At 37.0% G+C, this 12,937-nt stretch overlaps 1 protein-coding gene across 14 annotated transcripts in view; it reads left to right on the top strand.

Moving 5' to 3' along the window:
* TRPS1 (transcriptional repressor GATA binding 1) overlaps nt 1-11,465 on the top strand; it is a 261,462-nt gene extending 249,997 nt beyond the window's left edge. For all 14 annotated transcript variants that reach the window (XM_055313978.1, XM_055313984.1, XM_055313988.1 and 11 more), the window contains 2 exons: nt 1,623-1,745; nt 4,796-11,465. In XM_055313978.1, the coding sequence (XP_055169953.1) occupies nt 1,623-1,745; nt 4,796-5,857 (1,185 nt within the window). In that variant the 3' untranslated portion in view covers nt 5,858-11,465. The remainder of the gene's footprint in view (nt 1-1,622; nt 1,746-4,795) is intronic.
* The last annotated feature ends 1,472 nt before the right edge of the window (nt 11,466-12,937 follow it).

Below are 12,937 nucleotides of genomic sequence, written 5' to 3'. Positions count from 1 at the left end.
GCTACACTAATGAAATCGTGTTCTTGGTTGAAAAGGGCAATTGTTAGCCTGACTTTGTGCGCACTAAAAACATTCCCCCAATCTTGTTAAATTATTGCTCTCATTTCAGATTTTTATGGCTGTGCAGCTTACCAGCCCTCATTTCTTTACGTTTCATTCATTTTCCTTGTATTGATGATTAATGGAGGATGTCGAATGTTAGAGTGAGCAGGCATCAGCAATTGCAAGATCATAATTAGTTTAGCTGACGAGGGCCTCTGATAGCACTTGCATCTGGATGGAAAAATTACCCTATAGGGAACTGGCTGCTCACCAGGTCTTTTTAGTGATACATTGTGAAACACCCGATGAATCAAATGCCCTTTCAATGCCAAGAAAGTGTTCCAGTCTTGAAGCCAAAATTATGTCTGCAGAAAGCTTTCCATTTGAAATGTATCAGAGTACAATTATAACCATTGTATTTTCTTGGCAGGGATACCACTCGTCTACAGTATGGACTCAAGTTAAATAAATTGCCTAAATTTTATGAATCCCTGAAATTTTGACTTACGGTATTTGTAATTTTAAATTTATAATAAAATTGGGTTCCAGCAACATTTTTTTCCACTCTTTATCTAACGTGCATATTTTATCATTAAAGGCTTTGCTTCCTAGAGAAAAGAGAGTGAAGTTGCAATTCAGGCTGTCTTTTTTTTTTTTCAGCAAGAGCATTTCATTTCCTGCCTGTTAGTATTTGCGCCTACAAACACAGCCTGACTTTTGTTTCAATGAGTTTAATGGAATCATTACTTGATAGCAAGAATGGAACAAGCAATACTAATTATCTACTTTTAAATATTCTTAGAGTATTTTTGAATCTGGTGATTACAGAATTCAGCCCACTAAAATCAATTTGTATTCGGAAATGCTTGTGATTTCCAAGTCTGAGGCAAATAAAATAAATAGCCATTGATGGGACTGGCTTGTCTGGCTTCAGCAGGCACCTCATAAGGGTTCTCAGTAATACTGTACTTTGAGTTGGCACAAGTTTTGACTGGTTCCCTCAGCTTTGGGAAATAGAGGGTGTTCTCTTTCGAAGTTTACAATTGCAACCCAAAAACTAGAATTGAGTGTGTGACATCCTCTTAATACTTGTGTTACATGAATGGCATCCCAAAAGACACAAATCAGGTTTAATTTTAAATGGTTTCCATACTGCATTTATTCCACGCTTGACTATATTTCTAAAGCTCAGGTAGCCTGTGCTCCCCCCTTTCTAAAGTATATTAAACATATTGCCACGTTCTGTCTTGTGACTTTTGTTTTGACACTTTTAAAAGGTATATTTTAGGGTTCAGCATTTAGGAGCCATCATTAAAGGCACAAAACCCAAAGTTCAAAAAGTTAAAGCTGTTTCTGTGAAAAGCCTTTGGTGTTGCACACACCTCATCCATCACTGTAGGGTTAATTATAATGAAAATCAGTGGTGCCTATTAAACACAATTGAACCTGACCTCATTATGGGCAGTGTGGTTTTATACTGTCATTGTTGCTAGTCTAAAGACAAAACTCCTGGGTTGATTTGGTCTAACTCCACTGATCATGTGACTCACCTCTGACCTTGTGTTTTTTTCCCGTTTCAGAGGCGAAGAGGCTCGGGTGTTTTTTGTGCCAATTGCTTGACCACAAAGACCTCTCTCTGGCGAAAGAATGCAAATGGCGGATATGTATGCAACGCGTGTGGCCTCTACCAGAAGCTTCACTCGGTAAGAGCTTGTTAGACTGTTTGAGGAAAAGCTTTATAAAGCAGCCTGGTCTGTGGTGTGATGTGTACCATTCCCTGGCTTGCAGTGCCTGCTCCCGCAGAGTTTAATAGAGTCACTTTGAGAGCACCTGTGATTTATGGTGAAGTGGCCTTAGATGTTATGGGGAGATATATTTGAGATCTTTAGTAATGCATTATGCTTCTTTTGATATAAAAGAAGAAAATGATTGATTTCTGAGAACTTCCCATAACAGATAGTCAAATTAATGGTTATCAGAATTTGGTGAAATTAATTTAGGCAGAAAGGAGAAACCTTAAAAGTTCAAACACCCATAAAAAGGGTTTTAAAAAGAGGACTCTCCTATTTCACTCTGTATTTCACATAAAATACAGGGCAGGTAAAGAATGCTTATTTTCACATTGACTTCAGAATTTGCAATGTCCTCTTGGCTGCTTTGGGTGCTAGAAGTCAGGCATAGTCAGAAGAGTGGGTCTGAACTAGGACCTAAGAATGCCAGGTGAATCTCTTCAGCTCTTCAGATGGATATATTCGAGTGAGGTATCTGAGGGCCCGAAAGGCACCCACCCAGTAGAGTAAGGTGCGAAAGTGACTTCTCCAGCTGACTTTTTAACTGTCCAGCTGACTTATTTCTGTGACTCACTGAGGTACTTCCAGAACATCCTATGATAAAGTTTAAGCTCCCAAATTCCCCCCATCTACATATTAACCTGACTTCCTGGAGGAATTTTTTTTTTTTTTTTTTTTTAGTTTAGGAAGTTTATCTGCTGACAAGAACTGCCTTAAAAATAGGAATACCCCACTTAGTAAACAGAAATCCATTTCCCTCTGCCTTTTTCATTTTGTTTGGCATTTTCCCATAGCTCTTAGTACAGCCAATGAATAAATTACAGCTACAGGGAATACAGTTTTAGACAAAACATCCTCATAAACAGACCATTGGAAGCACTCTTTAAAAAACGCATGCTGCCAACAATACTAATTGGTGGTAAACTGTAAAGCTTTAGTTATTGCAGGTAGCTAGCAGAAAGATTCTCCCCTCCATACCGCATCACCTTCCTTTTGCTTCACCTTCACCATTTTAGCACAGCAATAAGCTTTCATTTAATGAGTACAACATAATAATTTTAATTGAATTCTGGCCAATCAGAGGCCAAGAATTAATTAAACTACTGCTCTTCCAGATTATGATAATTTAACAACTATGATATAAAGTAAACTCTTTCTTTTACAATTATTTTAATATTCATCTCTCCAGAGGCAAGATGTTGTTCAGTTTTGAGTTTCTTTACATCGTAAATTTAAATACATAAAGGTTATGCTCACATGTCAAAGGCTGTCACAAAAGTTACAAAAGTTTTAAAAGGGTATTAATTCAAATTTCAGGTTTCCTGATAGATAGGTATCAAACACTGCATATTTTCATAATACAAATATGAGCTTTTTATAAACCTGAGCACTCTGAGCAAAATAAATGAATGTGGCATATCCAAGGGATGTGGCATTTTCATTCTGAAACCAATAATTGATTTGTCAATGACAAGTGTGTTATCTTCCTTGCTTTCAGAATGCCTCTGTGACAATAGAAACATCCCAAGAAGAATTTATGTTATGTTTTTTCTAAGATCTAATAGGTACTCTCTTGCATTAAAGTGCATTTTTCTAGGAATAATTCACAAATTACATATATATGTGTGTATGTCTGTATAAATAAATACTTATTTCATTCTTTGTAGAAATTATTTGCTGATTTCAGTAATCTTTTGGAAAACTCAGGTTTTAGCTCACTTAAAGATTTTCCTAAATTTTAATCTGTAAATTTGCATTAATTTATTAAACTTATTCTTTTGGTTTTATAAATCAAAGTTAGAGTTTTAACTGCAAGTAAAGTTTCTAGGATAGTCCTATCTATGGACTTTAGTCATATAATACAAATGCTTATTGAATGTGTACATAAATACCAATTATATAGTACCTAAGCTGAATAAAAAACAAACTGAGTAAAAGTCAGCATTTAATCAAAGTGCAGAGTAGAATGGTGTATTTGGACCAAAGCTACAGAGTATTGGACCAAAGCTACAGAGAATTTAGTTTTTCAGCAGAAAACAAATGCCTCACCTGTTAACAAGTAAAATTTTCCATAGTGATTATATAAAATCCTATTAAACAAGGAGAAATAAAAGTGAAAGGTTAAAAAAAAAGAGTTTGCCACTGGTAGGGCTTTGATTACCTAATCTATTTCCTCACGATTCTGTTCATTTGTCTTTGATTACTTATGCCCTGATATTTAGTACTTTATATTCACATTTGCCATTATTTAGAAGAATGCACGTAGTCGTCAGCTCGGGCTACCATTACAAACTACCATAGACTGGGTGGCTTGGACAGCAGAATATATTTTCACACGGTTCTAGAGGTTGGAAGTCTGAGGTCAGAGTACCAGGGTGGCCGGGTTCTGGTTGGAGAGCTCTTTTCCTGGCTTGAGAAAGGCCTCCTTCTCTCTGTGTCCTCATCTAACCTTACTTGCCTCCTAAAGACCAGATCTCCAGATCCAGGCACACTGTGAGGCAGAGTTTCAACACACGGATGAGTCTATAGCGATGTACAGTTTTGCCACTGTTGTCATTAAAACCTATCTCCTCTGTTCCTATATTAACTAGTGCATGACTCAGAAGTTGAGAAATAGTTCAGAAAAATCATGTTTCTTCAAGTAACTTTCTACACAGTTTTATCACTAAATGATGCAATTCCAAAATCTATTGAGTTTGGAAAAGCTGTTTTTAAGTAGATTAAAGTTTTCAGTCCTCCCTGCAAAGTTGGACATGATTTAATTAGGCTAAAATAGTGTGCCTTGGTTCCTGCCTCTGATCCTGCTTAAGGCAAAAGGAGGAGATTTAGTAAATCTATAACATAAAGTCTACCCTTGCTTTGAACTTAAGTGTGGTTCATATTTGCGAGGAAATGTTAATGCATTTTAATGTCTTTTTTCACTTCTCCCTTTTATGTATTGTGTGTGTGTGTGTTCTCTGCAGACTCCCAGGCCTTTAAACATCATTAAACAAAACAACGGTGAGCAGATCATTAGGAGAAGGACAAGAAAGCGCCTTAACCCAGAGGCACTTCAGACTGAGCAGCTCAACAAACAGCAGAGAGGGGGCAGTGAGGAGCAGGTCAACGGAAGCCCTTTAGAGAGGAGGTCAGAAGATCATTTAACTGAAGGTCACCAGAGAGAAATTCCGCTCCCTAGCCTGAGTAAATACGAAGCCCAGGGTTCATTGACTAAAAGCCATTCTGCTCAGCAGCCAGTCCTGGTCAGCCAAACTCTGGATATTCACAAAAGGATGCAACCTTTGCACATTCAGATAAAAAGTCCTCAGGAAAGTACTGGAGACCCAGGAAACAGTTCATCCGTGTCAGACGGCAAAGGAAGTTCTGAGAGAGGCAGTCCCATAGAAAAGTATATGAGACCTGCGAAACACCCAAATTATTCACCACCAGGCAGCCCTATTGAAAAGTACCAGTACCCTCTTTTCGGACTTCCCTTTGTACATAATGACTTCCAGAGTGAAGCTGATTGGCTGCGGTTCTGGAGTAAATATAAGCTCTCTGTTCCTGGGAATCCGCACTACTTGAGTCACGTGCCTGGCCTACCAAATCCTTGCCAAAACTATGTGCCTTATCCCACCTTCAATCTGCCTCCTCATTTTTCAGCTGTTGGATCAGACAATGACATTCCTCTAGATTTGGCGATCAAGCATTCCAGACCTGGGCCAACTGCAAACGGTGCCTCCAAGGAGAAACCGAAGGCACCGTCAAATGTAAAAAGTGAAGGTCCCTTGAATGTAGTAAAAACAGAGAAAGTTGATAGAAGTACTCAAGATGAACTTTCAACAAAATGTGTGCACTGTGGCATTGTCTTTCTGGATGAAGTGATGTATGCTTTGCATATGAGTTGCCATGGTGACAGTGGACCTTTCCAGTGCAGCATATGCCAGCATCTTTGCACGGACAAATATGACTTCACAACTCATATCCAGAGGGGCCTGCATAGGAACAATGCACAAGTGGAAAAAAATGGAAAACCTAAAGAGTAAAACCTTAGCACTTAGCACAATTAAATAGAAATAGGTTTTCTTGATGGGAATTCAATAGCTTGTAATGTCTTATGAAGACCTATTAAAAAATACTTCATAGAGCCTGCCTTATCCAACATGAAATTCCCTTCTTTTATTCTTTCTTTTGATGAGTAGGTTACCAAGATTAAAAAGTGAGACAAATGGTCAGTGAGAAGAAAAATAAAAATGGAAGATGGTAAATAGTCATGTTTTAGAACCTAGTAAGTCAAAAAACCATCTTGGCGAATGTGTACTGTGGAAATGGTCCATAAGAAGTATCACCAGACTCTAATTATTATGTTTGTAAAGGAAGAGATCAAAACTATCTAGAATTTGAAAGGGTTTACATACTATGATACTAATGCAGTATTGGGCTGGCCATTGGACCATCTGTTCATAAACCCATAAGTTGTTGCCTAAATGTAGAAGTATCTGGAAATCTTAGACAGATGAGGAGAAGTCCAGTCTCCAGGGCAGTGAAACGAAAATAGCACCTCTTACATCAGTCTCCTCTCATTGACCATGTTTCTGACTTAGACCTAGAAAGGCGAGCTGTGGTTAGGCTTGGTGAGAGAGCCCAAGGAAAGTGACAGATGATGGCACGATGATTTTGGCCAGCCCTGCCTGTACATACACATGCACACCCTCTCTGATATTTTTGTCCTTTAGATGTTCAGATACTCCATTCAAAAGTAGTCCTTTTGTTTGCAATTTAGGTTTGTTTTGTCCAAATATATATATATGCATTTTTAAAAACAGTGTCCTCAGTGCTTACATAGTCTTTTTTTTTTAAGCCAGAATATTTTTCTCGTATGTGATGAAGCAGTTTGGATTTGTTTTTTAAGCCTCCTCTTGGTCACCAATCAATCTCACTTGGCACGTTACAACTAAAGGGATCCCCCCTCCATTCAAAAGGTTAGATGGATACAAAAGTCCAGACCATGGGCTTCATTTGTTTAGAATACATGGTATTTCTCCACAAGGTAACCTGCTGTATTATTTATTTTCTTTTGGTTAAATGTAACTTCCAAACTTTGTGGCCAGGCAGCGTCTAGGGTTACGTCACCACAGACTGACACTTGGTATATGTACCAGTCACTCCCTTCATTAGATTTATACAGGTTTCATTACGTAGCATTAAATAGGATTCTTCGAAGTATATCTTCATAGTACTTTTAATACTTAAGGCTTTGTAAAACTATCCATGAAGGGAAAGCTCCTCAGCATAACTGCTCAGGGAAATAGGGCTACATAACTGAACATTAAGTAATTGGTTAAAGGTGCTGGTAGTCGAGCCCCAATGCTTGCTACGAGGATGTATGTACAAGGACTGACTTTAATAATTTGCATTATATTGTCCCAACCAGTAGTTTATTTTTTGCCACGGAGATGTAGAAGATATTACAAGCTACTGGATGCACTGTCAGATTAACTTATTTCATTAAAGAAGTTGGGAGAACAAATAGGAGAAAAAAACTTATTTTTCTAGTAAATATTAATGTATTACATTTCAAATAATGGTGCCTGACATATTGAATAATTATTTTCTACAGTGTACGTATGCAACAAAGATATTCCATCATGCATTAGAGTCAGTTCTGGCTCTGCCTAGCTGTTTACATTTGCAAATGTAGCAAACAAGGTAATGAAGCAACTATTTCTATTGCGGTAGATACCTTTTTTGTGTGTGTGTGTGTGCATTAAAGTTGTAAACGGTAACATGAAACAAATGGAAGTTCTTGATATAACGGTATGGAAAACAAGAAGGAAATGAAAATATTTTTATGCCTACTTAGGAAAAAAAAGGGTAGCACTATTCATTCCAAGTACTTTTTTTTTTTTTTTAATTTTTAAGCTCTTAACTCACATTGTTATGCTTAAAATGATAAACATATATCCTCTTTTTATTGCTTTGTCTATGTTTCGGATGAAACATTTCAGAAATTATTTTGATAAGCGCTGCCGGCCCCCGCAGCACTGGTGTTTTTATTGCGTTCTGTAGCCGTGTTTGCACTCAGTTTTACAGAATTCCCAGTTGCTTTGTATCGTTTTGTTGTGTTCGGGTTTTGTTTCTTTTTTCCCAGTGCCAGGTCTTTGTTCCTTAAAGTTGGATGGCAGGTAGAGTTCAAGCAATTTGTGACTGTCGTAGTGAATGAAGTTAAAATGTCTTTCTGATGTGTTGTCATTTCCATTCTTGCATTTTTGTTTTCATGTAAAAAAAAAAAAAACCAGAAAAAAAAACAAAAAAAAAAAAAAAACAAAAAAAGGGGAGAGAGAAAAAAAGAAATCAGGACTAAGCCTTCAGCTTCAGTTTCATTTTTAAAGGGCCCTATTCTGATCTCACCTGTCTAGCTCTAATATTCACATCAGCTGAAATAAAGAGGTGGCGTGAGGAGCTCTGACATGCAAATTACGTGATGCTAACTTATCTTTCTTAGGAATTTCGATGAATGCATCTCAAAATGTACAGGCAGACTTGAGAGGTGGCCATTATAAAGATCTTAAAAAGAGAGGAGATTTCCCAAACAACAAAACATTTTTTCATTTTCTTAGTAGAAAGACTAGTAACCAAGTGCACTGTGGCAATCCTTAAGCAACATTATATGTGAACTGCTCAAATCAGCAAAGTACCAGAAGTTTGGTTAACTTGGGCAATATTACAGGTATGACTTTTTGGGCAAAACTATTCCATAAACAATTTCTCCAGTGTGTCAGATACAAATAGGTTGTTCATTTTTGGCATGTATTCCTTTTTATTTTTAATCTGATTTTTGTTTTCTCAGACAGATGTAGTAGTAATGATTAGCATTGGAAAATACATATCACTATTCTTGGAATATTTATGGTCAGTCTGCTTTCAGTAGAATATTCTTGATAGCATTGACACGATAGATCTTATTCCATATTCCTTTATTATTGATTATTTTATTCTCATTTTTGCTTTCATTTATACGTATTTTGATGGAGAAGAGGTTGGGCTTTTAAAAAATAAGAAAAGTTATTGTAACACTAAAATACCCCTTATTTTTTGACTTCTGAAAGCCTTTGTTCCATCTCTCAAAATATAAAAATGGTTGGTTGTTATTTTTATTTGGTTTATACAGTTTCCAAATGATTTTGCCTTAAATTGTGATTTTAAGTGAGCTATTTAGGTACTTAGCATTTTTTTAAAGAACCTTCAAAATGATTTAGGAATTTCCCCGTCTTGGAAAAGGCTTCCCCCTATGATGAAAACTATATGCCAGCTAAAATTATATACCATTGAAAAACTGTAAGTCTTTTGAAATTACTTGTCTCTATTCCAAATCAAGCTTTGGGTCAAACTTTAGGTCAGGACCAGCTTATGCATTCATTCTTCCTTTTCTTACTCTTTCTTTCTTCCTCTCTCACCTATATATTCATACTGTTGTTTGGGATAGAAAAATCATAATGAGCCAGCCCACCGAGCCAGCCCACCTTGGAAGGATGTGGATTAAGAGACACTACAGGACTCTAAGTGAATGAGAAAAGGATGGAGCTCTAAACCTTAACATGTTAACTCTGTAGTTCAAAAGGAAAAGAGTGTGCCCATTCTTTCTACATGACATATTGAGATGTTCTTTTAAAAAATCAACTTTTAAGATAGTGATGTTTTGTTCTAAACTGTTCTCTTTTAGTAAAGGTAGATTTTAGAAAACAAGCATGGGGATTCTTTTCTAAGGTAATATTAATGAGAAGAAGAAAAAAAAGTGATTATCTTTAACAGCTCTTTGTTGAAGCCTGTGGTAGCACATTATGTTTATGATTGCACATGTGCACATAATCTCTTATGATCCAATGCAAATACAGCTCCAAAAATATTAAATGTATATATTTTTTAAAATGCCTGAGGATTTACATTTTTCTTAATAAATTGAAGAGTATCAATACTGCTATTAAAATAATTATTAGCCTTCTGCTGTGTGGCTGCAAAACATCACAAGGTGACCTGTCTTGAGACCTCTGAACTGCCTGCCTGTTTAGTTAGTGAACATTAATGCGATTCCAAGTGGGGATATCTGTCATCCAGTGGTGGAAGCATGGAGTGTAGAGCCTGGTGGTCAGCTCCTGTGCTGTATGCCAGCCTTTTCCCTAAAGTTTACATGGGCTCACAGTCCTTGGGTTGAGGGTCATGCCAAAAAAAAAAAAAATGCAAGGCGTCTTTGGTAAGCAAGTAGGTGAGAGGTTGCTGGCTGTCCCTAGATCACAGGAGAAAATGCCGGATTTGAAATTCAACCAGAATATGAAACTAAATATGCTAACCAAAGGTAGGTACCATTAAGTGGAATTCAATCAGTAGGCAGCTGTAAATGAGAAGAGGATAGAAAGACATGCATTGGGACTTTGAAAGGATATGTTACCTTCCCAAAGAAAAACTTGGCCAAGGGCAGAAGGATGGCTTCTCTGGAGAACACTTCCTTTTGGTTTTCCATTACTGTTTCGTAGACAGCTGATTCACACATTTCTGATAGTAGTGCAATTGTTTAGAAATTGTCCACAACTATTTGCAGTAATTAGGACCTCTGGAAGACACTAGGGCAGAAGTGTGTGAAGTCAGGGATGAAGAGAATGTGAAATTCAACATTGATCCACACATGGAAACTGGATAATCTCTGCTCATGTGTTGTTCTCTTAAAAGGAAAGGTAGAGCTGTAAGCTTCACTCCATCCTACACCAGAGAAAAGCAAGAGTAACTTTACATGGAAGTAACATTTAGCCTTCAGCAGAGAAGATGGTCCTTCAAGACCCATAAGTCCCAAAACTGGATCCTGGTTCTACCCCTGGTTGTTTTTCATTTTATGACCTGCAGCAAATCACTTTTTCTTTTCGTTCCTCAGGTTCCTCACCTGTAAAATGGAAAAAAAAATATATTAATAATAATAATATTAATAATAATAATAATAATGGTAATGTAGTACTTGTTTTGTAAAGCACTTTGAGATCCTTGGTTGAAGGGCACCATAGGAGTGCCAAGTATTATTATATGGCCAAGGGGCTTTATTTAAATTCTCAGTTCCCAAGGGCCAGGAAAGGTTGGGGTCATTTTTGTTAAAGATGAGCTGTAAATATCATACTAGACAGCCTATAGTGTTGACTATGAAGAGGCAAAACTATTACAAGGCTGATAAAACGATAGTTTCTTAATGGCTACCAACAAGGCAAATATCACAGTAAGAAATGCCAAATTCCTTAGGGTGGACTATTTGACAACGTGGTTAATTGGGGGGTGGGATGGGGTTGGGAAACATCTCAAAATGCCAATGTAAAATTAACTTACAGCAATATTCACCAGCAGAAAATGTCTTTCATATGGAATGATTTCATGTTGCTAAGAAAAAATTCAATTTGTAGTCCTGATTTGAATATTAGAATGTTGGCTATAATAGTTCTGTTCTTACAACACATGGAATTTTTTTTTGTTTTATTTAATTTTGTTTTCATAGTGCATGTTCATTTCTACTCACAAACATGTTCTTGGTGTATTTCTTATGCAAACAATCTTCAGGCAGCAAAGATGTCTGTTACATCTAAACTTGAATAATAAAGTTTTACCACCAGTTATACATAATGGCGTTGTATGGTTTATATGGATTCATTCCATCCACACAGCAATAGGAAATACAGTCCATTATAACATATAGACAGGCTCTGATGAATTGAGATGGTGAAATCAAATCATCATTTTCAAAGAGATGACTAAGATTGAAAAGGCCTGGATTCTCTCAACTTGTTTTGCTTTGCTTTTTATTTTTTCTTATTTTTTCTATCTCTTATTGATATATCTTGTGTAAAAGAAAAAATTATACTAGCTTCTTGAGGAAGATTAACAATAAAAAAAACATTTATTTCAAAAACATTTAAGTATTGAGTGCTGAGCATTGAGTGATGATTACGTTATGATTTGTAAAAATTCCTGTTTTTGAAGCTTAACTTTTATTCAATTCATTGTACTCACATATGATGTGAAGGTCCTGGTGATAATCTCAAGTTTATATCAATATATTACATGCCTTGTTTGTTTGCTTAAAATGAAATTAATCAGAGAGGTTTCCTGAAGGATGATTTTGAAAGAGGGAAGAAGAAGAAATCCAGGTAGGAGAAAGACATGGGAAAATTCACCCAAGTGTTTTTAACCAGATTAAAAAAAAAAAAAAAAAAAAGAACAGGGCTTACAGTATTTAACTCACTGCTTCAGAAGATTTGTTTGGAAAATTTCAAATTAATTAGTATCTACTCTCCTTGTACAAACCTCGCCTCTGATTTTTGGGAGCCTAAATGAACTGATTCCTCCTTCCCTTCCTGTCTCTCTCTCTCTCTCTCTCTCTCTCTCTCTCTCTCTCCTTTCTCTCTTTCTCTCTTTCTAGCTTGTTCTCTTCTTCCTCATTTTGGAAACAGTAGAGACTTTGAGGTGCTTTCATAATGCTGATAAGCTTGTTTCACAGCTGGAGCCACATGCTCTAGATAAGAGTGGTAGTAACCCTGAATGTGATTTCTTTATGCAGAACTTGATTCTTCTACCAGGGACCACTTTTCAGATTAGTTTGACTACACTTTGTTCTCACCCAGAACTGTGCGAATCCCATGCAGAAAGAACTCTGTGACCATCAGCTATTTACCATTGTTGGAGGGGAAAGAGTAAGCAGGAGTCAGCACTCTAAGCCCTCCCGCACCTTTCGGTCTCCATCTCTGGGAGGGTAGAGCAGGGATCAAAAACTCAGTTGCACAAAGGAAGCAGGCCAGTAGCCTGTGTGGGTGAGCCAGCTGGGTGGAGACCTTGGGAACTGGAGGGCTGTATAAAGGTAGCCTTTCCTCAGCTTTGAAAACAGCACCAAGCCAACTTGAGTTGCAGATTTTCAGTTTTCAAGAAAAACTGGACAAAGGGAATTTTATGTGAAATCTCCTAATTTGTAATGTCAGTGACTTTTTTTTTTTTCAATATTGCAAGCCAAGCAAAACACTTGTTCAGAATAAATTCCACCCTGAGACAGGCAATGTGTGACCCCTGGAACTTGAACAATAGTGAACTCTGGTAACTGGCAG

Source organism: Nyctereutes procyonoides, unplaced genomic scaffold (genome assembly GCF_905146905.1).
Source record: "Nyctereutes procyonoides isolate TBG_1078 unplaced genomic scaffold, NYPRO_anot_genome, whole genome shotgun sequence".
Taxonomy (NCBI): Eukaryota; Metazoa; Chordata; class Mammalia; order Carnivora; family Canidae; genus Nyctereutes; species Nyctereutes procyonoides.
The sequence above is the reverse complement of the archived record's forward strand: the minus strand, read 5'-3'. Positions and strand labels throughout refer to the sequence as shown.